The sequence below is a fragment of the Sus scrofa genome, chromosome 5 (assembly GCF_054392235.1).
Source record: "Sus scrofa isolate SSC_HxYL_T2T_F1_AM1 chromosome 5, Sscrofa_HxYL_maternal_Yorkshire_Landrace_v2.0, whole genome shotgun sequence".
Taxonomy (NCBI): domain Eukaryota; kingdom Metazoa; phylum Chordata; class Mammalia; order Artiodactyla; family Suidae; genus Sus; species Sus scrofa.
In genome coordinates, this window is record NC_139387.1 from 8,104,179 (window position 1) to 8,117,128 (window position 12,950).

Sequence of the window (12,950 nt, forward strand, 5' to 3'; positions counted from 1 at the left end):
CTTCATCCTATAGAAAGACCGCATCCTATAGAAAGGCCACAATCTACACAAAGACTTCGTCGTACAGAGAGACTGCATCCTACAGCAAGACTGCAAGAGTTTCCGTCGTGGCTCAGTGGTTAACGAATCCAACTAGGAACCATGAGGTTGCGGGTTCGATTCCTGCCCTTGCTCAGTGGGTTAAGGATCTGGCATTGCCGTGAGCTGTGGTGTAGGTTGCAAACGCGGCTCGGATCCCGCGTTGCTGTGGCTCTGGCGTAGGCTGGTGGCTACAGCTCTGATTAGACCCCTAGCCTGGGAACCTCCATATGCCGAGGAAGCAGCCCAAGAAATGGCAAAAAAGACCAAAAAAAAAAAAGGCTGCATCCTACAGAAAGACTGAATCCTACCAAAATATGCCACCCTTTCCAAGAAAATCTACCTGGCAAGCAGACGTTGGCAGTATTACAGAAACAATCATTGAGCCTGGTAATTCAGATGATTTTGAGGCCAAAAGCTATGACATCTAGAGTAATGACAGGGCCAGCTCTGGTGGCAGTATTGCTCTGACTGCTGAAATAATGCTGGGCCAGCATGTCCCTCGTTGAACTGGCTCCTTTATGAGGAGAGACATACATCATCAGAAATCAGGGGGCCCAATCTATACCTATTGGGCATTGGTGAGTACTGTGAGTAATAAGAAAAAAGAGTAGGAGTTTGAGTAACTTCAAGGCAACCCCCAAGTCCAACCTTAGCTAATCATGAGGCACCACTGGGCTACCCACTAAGGAAAGGAAGTCAGAGGGTAAATAAACATATGTCCTAAGAAATTAAATTGGTCATTGTCTAATATTATTAATATAATACCCTTTGCATGATCTATAACAGCTAATGGATAAATGACTGATAAATGAACGGATAAAGAATTATTTAATGACTCATTTTCTATCTGTGCCTGGAAGATTCCATAGCACACAGCATTCCTAATCCCTCTTCCTCTTATTATGAGAATAAACAAGCAGCTAATGAAGCCTGGGGGGATTCATCACAACTTGTTTTTAGGACAGAAGGACCTATGCTTCTGCAAGGCTGCCCTTCTGCAAAAGGGCTAGAGGCTCCACTTTAAGTGAACCGGGTTTGTTGCATGACTTGACTCGTGTCAATGCGTCACCACCTTGACTGTTCCTAAAACAGAGTAAGACACGGCAAGAACAGACTACAGGGTTGAGATCTGAACACTAGTTTGACTAACTTTATGACGACATTCACGGCACACCAGGACACCTGCTTTCATGTACTGTGCAAGATTCCTCGCAAACAACCCTCAACAAACAACCCTCAACGCACTTTCCCACCATCACATCACGTCACAGGGAGAACGGATCATAAATAGTAACAGTCATAGTAAAATGAGACCCCTCTTGAGCACTACCCTAACAAGGCACTTTATCCCGGGTGACTAGTCACTCAAAACCTAGGAGTCAGAAAAAGCCTGCCTGTGCTTTCCCTAGTGGCTCAGCGGGTTGAAGATCCAGCATTGTCACTATTACGCTCGAGTTGCTGCTGTGATGTGGATTCGATCTTTGGCTCCAACACTTTGGCATGCCCTGGGCGCAGCAAAAAAGAAAAAGAAAAGGCCTGCCTGAAGTACGTGTTAAGAGCCAAATGTTTCAGGATTTGAATGAACTCCTGTATCATTTTTTAATTATACCTCTCTGTGAATTCAAGAATTTTACTTATCAAAAAACCAATCAGGATTTCCGTTGTGGCTCAGCTGATTAAAAACTGGACATAGTGTCTGTGAGCAGGCAGGTTCGATCCCTGGCCTCGCTCAGTGGGGTAAGAAATGGGCTTGCCACCTCGGCGTAGGTCAGGGATGCGGCTCAGATTTGGCACTGCTGTGGCTGTGGCATAGGCCAGGAGCTGCAGTTCCAATTCAGTGTCTAGCCTGAGCACTTCCATGTGCCACGGGTGCAGCCATAAAAAGAAAAAAGGAAAAAAGCGCCAATCACACAACTCCAGGCACTAAGAGGAGCGCTACGAAGCGGTCAGGCAGGAGGCCCAACCCAACCTGCTTCAAGACGAGTCAGTGTGAGCATCACGTCGGGGTTCTGAACATTAGACCACCGGATGGTCACAGAGGGCAGGGCAAGCATGATGAAGTCTGAATGACTTCGCAGGCCCTCTCTTCTCTTCTGAACCTTCATGATTTGCAGCTGTGGTGCAAATATTTCTAAAGATGAGCTACTCAAAATAAGGGCATGGTTTCTTATTTTCCAGTGGGGGGAAAATATCTGTGGCTTAAACATGATCTCTGTATCAAAGGGAAATAAAGACACTGTGAAAAATGCTGGGTATGCTGTTTTCTAATTTCCATTCATTTACCACCAAAGACCATTTACATATTCTAATGATCAGACAGTCTCTCCTTCCCCACTGCCCTTACCGTACACCACTCTCATCTTACAGGCTCAACCTCTTCTTCTTTTTTTTTTTGCCTTTTCTAGGGCCGCTCCCACGGCATATGGAGGTTCCCAGGCTAGGGGTCCAATCGGAGCTGTAGCTGCTAGGCTACACCACAGCCACAGCCACAGCCACAGCAACGAGGGATCCGAGCCACATCTGCGGCGTACACCACAGCTCACGGCAACGCCAGATCCTTAACCCACTGAGCAAGGCCAGGGATGGAACCCGCAACCTCATGGTTCCTAGTCGGATTCGTGCACCACTGCGCCACGACGGGAACTCCCAGGTTCAACTTCTAACTGCCCCTACTTCTGAAAAATTTCAATAAGATGATTTTTCGGATAAAAGCATTTGTTAAGGAAATTCTGAGAGAGGCAGAACCAATACACACGACTGTTTTCTTTAAATATCTTGATGGTACCAAACGTCTTAGTTCTAGAAATGTTTTTAAAGTAGTAGTTAAGGAGTTCCCGTCGTGGCGCAGTGGTTAACGAATCCGACTAGGAACCATGAGGTTGCGGGTTCGGTCCCTGCCCTTGCTCAGTGGGTTAATGATCCGGTGTTGCCGTGAGCTGTGGTGTAGGTTGCAGACTCGGCTTGGATCCTGCGTTGCTGTGGCTCTGGCGTAGGCCGGTGGCTACAGCTCCGATTAGACCCCTAGCCTGGGAACCTCCATATGCCGCTGGAGCAGCCCAAGAAATAGCAAAAAGACAAAAAAAAAAAAAAGAAAAAAAAGTAGTAGTTAAAATACGAACAAGTCCTAGGAAAAAAACCACATTATTTTAGACTGAAAAATTCCTTGGTGAGAAATAATCAGTTACAGTGCAACACAAAAGAATTTCAAAGACTGACGACACACACCAGTGGCTGACACAGATCTCACACTACTCAGTAGCCTCTCCCTCTGTCTCCGTTTCTTCCCCTTCCACTCCTCGTACTACTCAATGCACAGTGGCTTTTGCCTGGATGTCACCCTGGAATCACCTCTCCTCACTAAATCCCTAGTGATTTAGCTGCCAGTCTCATGGGTGCTCACTGGGCCTTTTCTTCTTCGACTTTTCTGCAGCTCCTGACGCTACTGGTTTGAGACCTGCGGAGCCATCTCTTCGGCTCTTCCCTTCTCCCTTCCTTTGCGGGCTTCTCATACTCCTGCTCTGGGGTCAGCAAGCTTTTTTATAAAGGGCTAGAGAATAAATATTTTAGGCTTTGCTGGTCACACCGTCTGCTCTAAGGACTCAATAGTGCATTTGTAGGGCAAAACCAGCCGCAGACAATGTATAAATGAATGAACGTGGCTGTGTGCCAATAAAACACTATTTATGGCACTGAAATAGGAATTTCCTATCATTTTAATTGTCATAAAATATTGTTCTCTTACTTTTTTCCAATCATTTAATGCCTCTTTATTTTTGGCCGTGGAGTGCAGCAGCTTGATGTGGGATCTCAGTTCTCAGACCAGGGACCAAACCTGGGCTGCAGTGGTGAAAGCACTGAATCCTAACCACTAGACCACCAGGGAACTCCAACCATTTAAAAATATTAAAATAGACTTAGCTCACGAGAAGTACAAAAACGTCAGATCCTACTGGAGGGTTGCAACTGGCAACCCCTGCTTTTGACCTTCCCTTTAATTGGTTTGCAGGATGGCAGCTGAATTTGGTCATGAGTTGTGTCTTTTAGAAATCTCAAAGCAAAGGTGGGGTCTGCACCCTCCTCACATTTAAGTTACTTGAATACAATCCTTCCCAAACAGAGCCTTTAACTATTACTTATGTGCAAATGTTTCCCACCTCAGCTCTCTTCCATGCTTGCCTTCACCTCAAACTTCTCCCCTGCTCCCCAGCTCATTATCGTCTGGCTTAAGGAATGGAGTCATCACCCAGCCAGAAACCTGGAAGCATCTTAGACTTCATCCTCCCCACCCCCAACAGCACCGTCCAAAGCATCTTCCAACGCATTCCTTCCTCTCTACCATCACTGCTCCTAGCGGGGTTCAGTCCTCACCACCTCTCATTTGGACTGTTCGTGCCCCAATATCTGAGCTACGTGTCTTATAATACCTCACATTTGTTTGCTCTTTAGAGGCAGCTGGTGCCAGCTCTGAACAAATGACTCCCACCACAGCGTTAGAACAGACAAGTATCTGGGAGTTCCCGTCGTGGCGCAGTGGTTAACGAATCCGACTAGGAACCATGAGGTTGCGGGTTCGGTCCCTGCCCTTGCTCAGTGGGTTAAGGATCCGGTGTTGCCGTGAGCTGTGGTGTAGGTTGCAGACGCGGCTCGGATCCCGCGTTGCTGTGGCTCTGGCGTAGGCCGGTGGCTACAGCTCCGATTCAACCCCAAGCCTGGGAACCTCCATATGCCGCGGGAGCGGCCCAAGAAATAGCAACAATAACAACAACAACAACAACAACAACAACAAAGACAAAAAAAAAGACAAAGAACAGACAAGTATCTCTACAAGGTGTGAGGGACGGTGCAGGTAGACTAGTCTGTAAATTATTTCCTGGGAGAGGGGGGGAGTCTACCTTAAATATTACTAAACTAGAGCAGAGACTCAAGGGTTTTCCCAGCACCATGCACTCACTATAATATGACTTCTGGAATAGGCTCAAAAGACAGAGCTGGGGCCAGTGTACTACATGGCCTGTCACCCCGGTATGCTGACGGTCAGTGTACTACAATGTCCTGTCACCCAGGTATGCCAATGGTCAGTGTACTACAGTGGCCCGTCACCCGGCTATGCTGACAGCAAAGTGCTGTTTGTTTGCCGGGTCCCAGTTGGGTAAAGGTTACGAATTACTGCTTTGGACAACAATGTCCGTAACTTTTAACTTACATTAAGCTGGGAGTTTTCCCTGTGGTTTTGACTCACCAACAGACCTTTATCAAAGGAATTGCAAAAAGTGTCAGGTACCAGAGCCTTTCAACTCTTGGAAGACTGTTACCTGAGCTTCCCCTTTCCTTGGGTACTAAACAGCCCCCAAGTATTTAACCCTCCCAGAGGTGACACAAATTCAAATTCCTTGATCGATGTGGCCCAAACGCCACACGGTCCACGGAGGCTGATTATTTCCGTAGAGTGGTGCTCGTGACAGGACCGGAAATCCCTGCCTAGACACTCGACTTCTTGTAACGTCGCGTAAATTCATGTTAGTTGCTGTGAATCAGTCACTTCATGCCAATAACCTCGACGAAGCTAATCACCTTCCTAACAATGCTGGGTGGTTATGTCCCCACTTTTCTACTGCCTTGTCTATCTTTTTAGTCCTAATCTTATCCCTCATCCGAATGTTAAATCTGGTCTGTAACATCAACCCCACAAACTTTTTCTTCCAATTCCAAGACCAATCTCCAACAAAGGAGATTAGCTTTTCCCTCAAGTGTCTTCTAGTATTTGCTACCTGGGTAGCAGGCGATACTCTAGCCCACATCTCCATATAACGTCCACCTGAAATCCTCGTACTGTTCTCTCCAAAATTCTCACTTTTTCTCTTTTTCTTCCTTTTTTTTTTCCTTGGCCACCTTGAGGCACAGGGAGTTCCTGGGCCGGGGATCAGATATGAGCCGTGGTTGCCACCTAGGCTGTGGCTGCAGCAATGGCAAATCCTTAACCCACTGTGCCAGGCCCAAACCTGTGTCCCAGAGCTCCCAAGATGTTGGCTGATCCCACCACGCCACAGCAGGAACTTTTCTTTTTTAAGTGATGGAAAATAAAGCGCATATACTGAATCCACTTTTTCTCTGAAATCTGGACAGATCTCACTTCAGTCCTCTGTACAACCAAAGACTTGGCACCAACGCAGTTTTTTCCTTTTTTTCTCATAGGGTCTGTTGGGGAAAGAGCAGTAAAATCACAGCTAAGGGCAGACTGCCTGAGGCAGGCACCACCTTTGGGAAGAGGAAGAGGAACCAGAAACACTGGCCTAGGGAGGAATAATGGATGCAGACTGCCCAGGCAGGCTCTTGGGAACAGAGATGAACATGTGGCTGTGAAATAGGATTAAAAAGGCAGAAAGATCGGGGCCTCCCCCTACTTAATGGTCCAACATACCTCAGGGATTTGAAAAACTTTTTCACTCCCTGGTTCTAACAATTAAATCTCTTATGAGAAGCCAAATAGGCTCTCAGCTCACTCACTTTAGGATTATTTTACTTTAATTTTTGAAAGAGGGGGTTGGTTGCGGGAGTATGGAAACTGTGAAATGGTATTCCATTTTACGGTAGGGATGAGAAAAACCCTAAATGGAGGGAAACTTTTATAGTAACTAAGACAGAAACTTTAAAGACTTTGGCAGAGGAAACAGGAATGTGATTCTGAGAACAGACCTGGTACAAGTAAGACAAAAAAGAAAGAAAAACCTAACAGATTTTCAGTTTTCCAATAGAAACACCCGTTAACATACAGAGCAGCTTGTTTCTACAGTTCAACTAGGACTTGGCTTCATGGGCATTAAGAGCTGTGGCCAGGGCCCAGAAACCCGACCACCATGTTCCAGCAACCACAGAGTCTGGATTTTTCAGGAAAATGCCAATTTTCTCATCCGTTGTCCTCATAAATCATCAAAAAGTCCTATAAATATACTTATACGCCAAAATCCTTTCCTAGATAGTATGTTGGTTTAGAAAATACAGACCCTGCACCACTATCAATAACTCTGTTTCTATGGTAAAGTATAATTTATTTTTCAAACAGTAATTTACAAAGATACTTCCAAAATAATGCCTACTTTTGGGTTAGGAACTGGCTGAGAGTACAAGAGGTAAACAGTATTCTAACGAATTAAAATAATTATAACTAATAATGGTTTCTCTCAGTTTTTTTATTTTATAAATCACTACAAGGTCCCAGACTACCTTCTCCTTTGAAATACCTTTATTGCAGAAATATATTACCATCATGCCTACTCATCTGAGAATTTGTTTCCTAGAACTAAGCTTCCGAAGAAACTAGCACTGTCTTTGTTAATTAGTCTTCCATCACTGTGTGACATGCTTTGGCCTGGTGGTCCAACATAACAAACCAACAAAGAAATCAGTCATTAGAGAGCCTCCCGTCAAGACGTGGCCTTTCCGGAGTTCCCATTGTGGCTCAGTGGTTAACGAATCTGACTAGGAACCATGAGGTTGCGGGTTCGATCCCTGGCCTTGCTCTGTGGGTTAGGGATCCAGTGTTGCTGTGAGCTGTCATGTAGGCTGCAGACGAGGCTCAGATCCCCGCGTTGCTGTGGCTGTGGCACAGGCTGGTGGCTATGGCTCCGATTGGACCCCTAGCCTGGGAACCTCCATATGCTGCAGGAGTGGCCCAAGAAATGGCAAAAAGACAAAAAAAAAAAAAAAAAAAAAAAAAAAAGACGTGGCCTTTCCGTACCCTTATTTACCTCCAAGTCATCACAATCACATCTGATCCCCTTCCTCTGGGGCGGTGGTTCTCAGTCTGGGACATGTGTGGTCACCTGCAGAGCTTCCCTAGAGACCTCTGCCAGGGCTGTGGCCTGGGACCATGAAGGGTTAGGGGGAGACCTGGGCTCATGTGTTTTGATTCTAGGGCACATGCTGGCTGAAAACAACATATTTAGGTGGCGAGGGGAGGAGCTAGAACACTGGTCTCGAGGAATTAAGTCCCGCATTCTCAAAGGGAACAGACCAAAAGTGTGCCCAGCACCAAACAAGACTGCACAAACAAAATTAACAAAAGAGCTGTACGGTAGAAATCTGACAGAACACTGTAAACTGGCGATAGTGGAAAAAATAAAAATCATTAAAAAAAGAAATTAACGAAAGAGAAAGGAGTGAAAACACGCAGACCGTTGGAGGAGGAGCATCAGCTCAGATGGACATCTGCTTCTGTTTACAACACATCACTATTTTGTGAGCGTTACAGTGCACCACCTTTTTAAACCACACATTCCGGCTCTCGCTCAAGAAGACAGCACGACCATCCTAAACACAACACGCATTTTCAGACCCAACTGCCGGCGGTCAAGGATCAAGGTGGTTAACAATCCCGTTCCCCTCTGTAAAGCAGAGGCTACTGTTTTGCTTTTGCTATTGTTCTAAGAAAAATTTTGAAAAGGTTCCACTCAAAACCATGATCTCTTTACTTTCAAAACAAGTTATGACTCTGTCTAATCGCTTTGGTCTTCTAAAACATGTAAGGACAACTAGAGACACTAGTATAAGTACTTTTAATTTGTCCTTACCGCTCTTCAGTGACTGCAAACAAACAACCTTACCAACTCTACACCTGCCCTTGTGTTATCAAGTGGACTGGAGGCTGAAGTAGCAAGTGTAAATGCTGAACACAAAAGAGTAGAAATCTAAAAAGGAAAAAAACCCTTACCTTTGGTTTTTTGTTCCGTGACCTGCAAAATAAATTAATAGACATACGTAAGTGACACTGCTTTCTAATTCCGGATTGTATTATAAGAGTATTTTGCTTCTGATAACAAGTAATTCAAGCTGTCAGAGACACAGGCATAGTTAAAATACAGAAAGTCAGTTCAGGCATCCTTCTGAAGGCAATGGCCATACATCCAGCTATACCTTACATAACCATCGTTAAGGAGGAGTCTAAAAATTAAGACAAAAAGCATTCCAATCTCATTAAATGATGCGGTCCTTGTACTGGGAATGCTGTTTCCCATTTTGACTACAAATGGATGAGGCCCAGAAACAAAATTAACCACAGGGACAAAAAGATTTCCATATGAGTATACACACAAACACTTGATTTCAAATTCAGAAAGCAAAAGTTTAAGGGCCCAAGCTCAGAGGCATCTGAGGTCATGGCAGAAGTAGGATTCAAAATCAAGCCATGCCACTTCCTGGCTATGCGATCTCGGTTTTCCATTCTGTTGAAGGGAGATAATAACAGCATCTCCTTGCAAAGGGCTGTTGTAAAGATTAAGTCAGATATCCTATACCAATGCTCAGTAACTCCTATTATCATCAAAGTTTATAAAGAGTAACATAAAACAGAGCAGTAAGATTGTGATATGTAAATTTTGAACAAATACAGATTGCTGTGTAGAAAGTATTTCTTTATATAGTAACTAATACATCTCTGGAAGTGATTAACCTAGAAGGTTGGACATGCTGAATATAATGGGTTTTTGGAGAGGTTGGAAATAATGATTAGGAGTCACATGGAAAACGGCTTCTACTCTTAAGAGGGGAAAATAAAGGAGGGCACCTAATTATCCATGGCCTGTAATATTAAAACAAAACCACAAAAGGTCATGAATAAAGAAAACATTCCAAAGGAAATGTACCAGAATGCCAATAGGAGTTACGTCACATCATTGAGATAATGGGTTCTTCTGACTCCCCTTCAACACACCAACCAACTCATCTTCCAAAAGACATTTTTACTTTTTGCTTTTTTAGGGCCACATGCGTGGCATATGGAAATTTCTGGGCTAGGGGATTGGAGCTAAAGCTGCTGGCCTATGCCACAGCCACGCAGAATCTGAGCTGTGTCTGCGATCTACACCACAGCTCATGGCAACGCCAGATCCTTAACCCACTGAGAGAGGCCAGGGATCGGACCTGCATCCCCATGGATACTAGGTAGGGTTTGTTACCACCGAGCCATGGCGGGAACTCCCAAAAGACATTTTTATGTTGGTTCTCTGACGTTTGTAATAGGAATATTCATACAGAGAAGAAGAGGTTTGATTATTTGTGGCTGGTAAGCCTGTGACGTTACTGCTCTGGGTGTTCCTAAAAACGCGCTCGTCTTTGGAAGGCAAGTCCTGTGGGTAACCGGGCGGGGTCACAAGGGATTCCAGCACGCCACTGGGTTAAACAATCTACTTGATTGACCCCCTGGAGTGCTTATGTTCTTGCATTCAAAGACACGCCAATTCTCATGCACTGAATTTGTGGTAGGCAGCCTCTTACAATGAATGTGTTTTCCAGTATAACTGTTACAGAGCTCAATTCTCCTAATGTCCCTATAACTCCCCCCCCCATCCAAGAATGGACCGATGTATCTGCATACCAATTCCTTAAGGCAATTTAAGGTTTACACCATCGTAAGCATTTCTCAGAACACCCTCTGCGAGATCAGTTACACAGCTATGCTTCCCCGGCTGTAAAAGACAAACCCAACTAATGGCAAACGTGTCTCTCGCAATGTGGGCTCTGGTGAAAGGCTGTCCCTCAGAAGGGGAAAAACTGGATGATCAAAGCACATTCTGCCAATGCTGAACAATGATCCCTCAGTGGCATCAGCCTAATGAATGTGAGTGAACTCCTCCTCTGATACCTCTCTCGTGAAGGCATATCTAACAGTTTACTCAGGGATGGCTCCAGAAAGAGCGAACCACCATAACCACTGAGCACAATGGGAAAGAAGCTCATGCTTAATTTCTATGTAGAAATAATTTAATTTAGCTTTAAATAAATGTCCTTTCTTCATGAAAATTATGTTGCTGGCATTCATTCTTGACCATCCACTTACTAAAGTTTTTTGAGTATCACTTTTGCTCCAGGCACCGTCCTTGTTACTGGAAATACAGGTATGAATAAAACCTTGAGAAACTTACATCCAGTCTAACGGGGAAGACAAACACGAAGAGATGCTGCGAGAAAGATGTGGGAGCACTATGTGGGGGCACCACAGATGGACGCTGACTGACTGAATGACCCCGTTATAGAACCTCTGGCACATCCTCTACAATTCTTTGCATCGTAGCACGTTTTAGGCCTCCTAGTTGAGGCGGTGTCTCTACAGTGAGGTTGGAAACCACTAAGACAGTCACATGGTGAGCTCTGCGCTCTTTCCTTAAAACTGCTAAATCAGAATCTAATTCTGAAATTACACAATGGTTTGGAATGATAAAACAATATCAGAGGCCATGAGTCATCAGCCTGGGTCCTGTGTCAGCCAATCTAGAACATTTCTGAACAAATATGATTGAATTTTTACTGTTCATAATTAGCCTTTTGAAATTTCACTTATGGTGATTTTCTGCTTTGCCACAACTGATTTAACCAGTTGTGGGGTTTTTTTGTCTTTTTAGGGCCGCACCCGAGGCACATGGAGGTTCCCAGGCTAGGGATCCAATCGGAGCTACAGCTGCTGGCCTACACCACAGCTCACAGCAACATCGGATACTTAACCCACTGAGCAAGGCCAGGGATTGAACCCGCAACCTCATGGTTCCTAGTCGGATTCATTAACCACTGAGCCACGACGGGAATGCCTGATTTAACCAGTTCTTAATGCAGATGTGCGTACACAGGGGCGAATGTCCAGCTGTATATATGAACGTCTCTGCATAAATAATCCCCATTCTCTATTGAATAAACCACACCATCTTTCATTTTAAAATCATTTTTCTATTAGTGGGATCTACAATAAAATTTACAGATGCACATTTTATTAACCACTTCTGGTATTGATATTTCAGGTTAAAAAATGTTGTCTATGTAAGGAACAAAGATGGACTGTGCACTGCCTAAAACAACTGCTCTATTTGGCATCTTCTTGTTACCAGCCCAGTGGCCAACTTATCAACCATGCAATCCCAGACTGCAAAATCCACTTTTTGTACCTATCTGGTAGACGAGGTGGGAATGTCCTAAAGGAAAGCAAGTCTTCACTGAGGTTCACACTCCCGGCCCTCCAGCAGGAAGGTCAGCGTGTGCAGGTACAGGGGCAACGCCCTGTACGCCCGTAGCTGTGGACCTGCATGTGGCAGCCTCAGTGATAAGGAATGTGGCTGCATACACAGGGGCTAGGATAAAAAAAGCCTCTGAGTCATGATCTGACATTTTTATTCAGACTCTTTACTGTCATTTTAGACAGTTCCAACAAGTTCAGCTTAGAAGTAGCACATCTGAAGCAGGCCCAGATAGCATAAAGATGTGACGGTGGGCACACCACTATTAGCAGCAAAAGAAACACATTTAAAAGCAGACAGGAGCTCCCGTTGTGGCTCAGTGGTTAACGAATCTGACTAGGAACCATGAGGTTGCAGGTTTGATCCCTCGCCTTGCTCAGTGGGTTAAGGATCCGGCGTTGCCGTGAGCTGTGGTGTAGGTCGCAGACGAGGCTCGAATCCTGCATTGCTGTGGCTGTGGTGTGTAGGCCGGCGGCTACAGCTCCGATTGGACCCCTAGCCTGGGAACCTCCATATGCCGAGGGAGCAGCCCAAGAAATAGCAAAAAGACCAAAAAAAAAAAAAAGAAAAATAAAAAAAAAAAGGCAGACAAACCCTCTAAGAGCACAGCAGTCTAATAGAGCACCAAACAATAATGAATACTCCTTTTAATTAAGTCTTGAAGAAAAGATAAATTACATTTCACATGTTTAATGTGGCAGGGTCATGTGTAATTCAATTCAGAAAATATTTCCAGTATTGTGGTTTGTGCTGGCACTCCTAAATAATCTCAATACTTCAGAAAACTGAATTATGGGAAATGTCATATCCAATGGTGCTGAGGAAACTGCAGTGTCCTTTATCCTATGCACTGTCTTGTGTTCAAATGCCCTG

At 44.7% G+C, this 12,950-nt stretch overlaps 1 protein-coding gene across 6 annotated transcripts in view; it reads right to left on the minus strand.

Annotated features, from left to right (window-relative positions):
• Positions 1 to 12,950, minus strand: part of TNRC6B (trinucleotide repeat containing adaptor 6B) — a 247,943-nt gene that overhangs the window by 57,681 nt on the left and 177,312 nt on the right. For all 6 annotated transcript variants that reach the window (XM_021092845.2, XM_084955174.1, XM_021092843.2 and 3 more), the window contains one exon: positions 8,789 to 8,810. In XM_021092845.2, the coding sequence (XP_020948504.2) occupies positions 8,789 to 8,810 (22 nt within the window). The remainder of the gene's footprint in view (positions 1 to 8,788; positions 8,811 to 12,950) is intronic.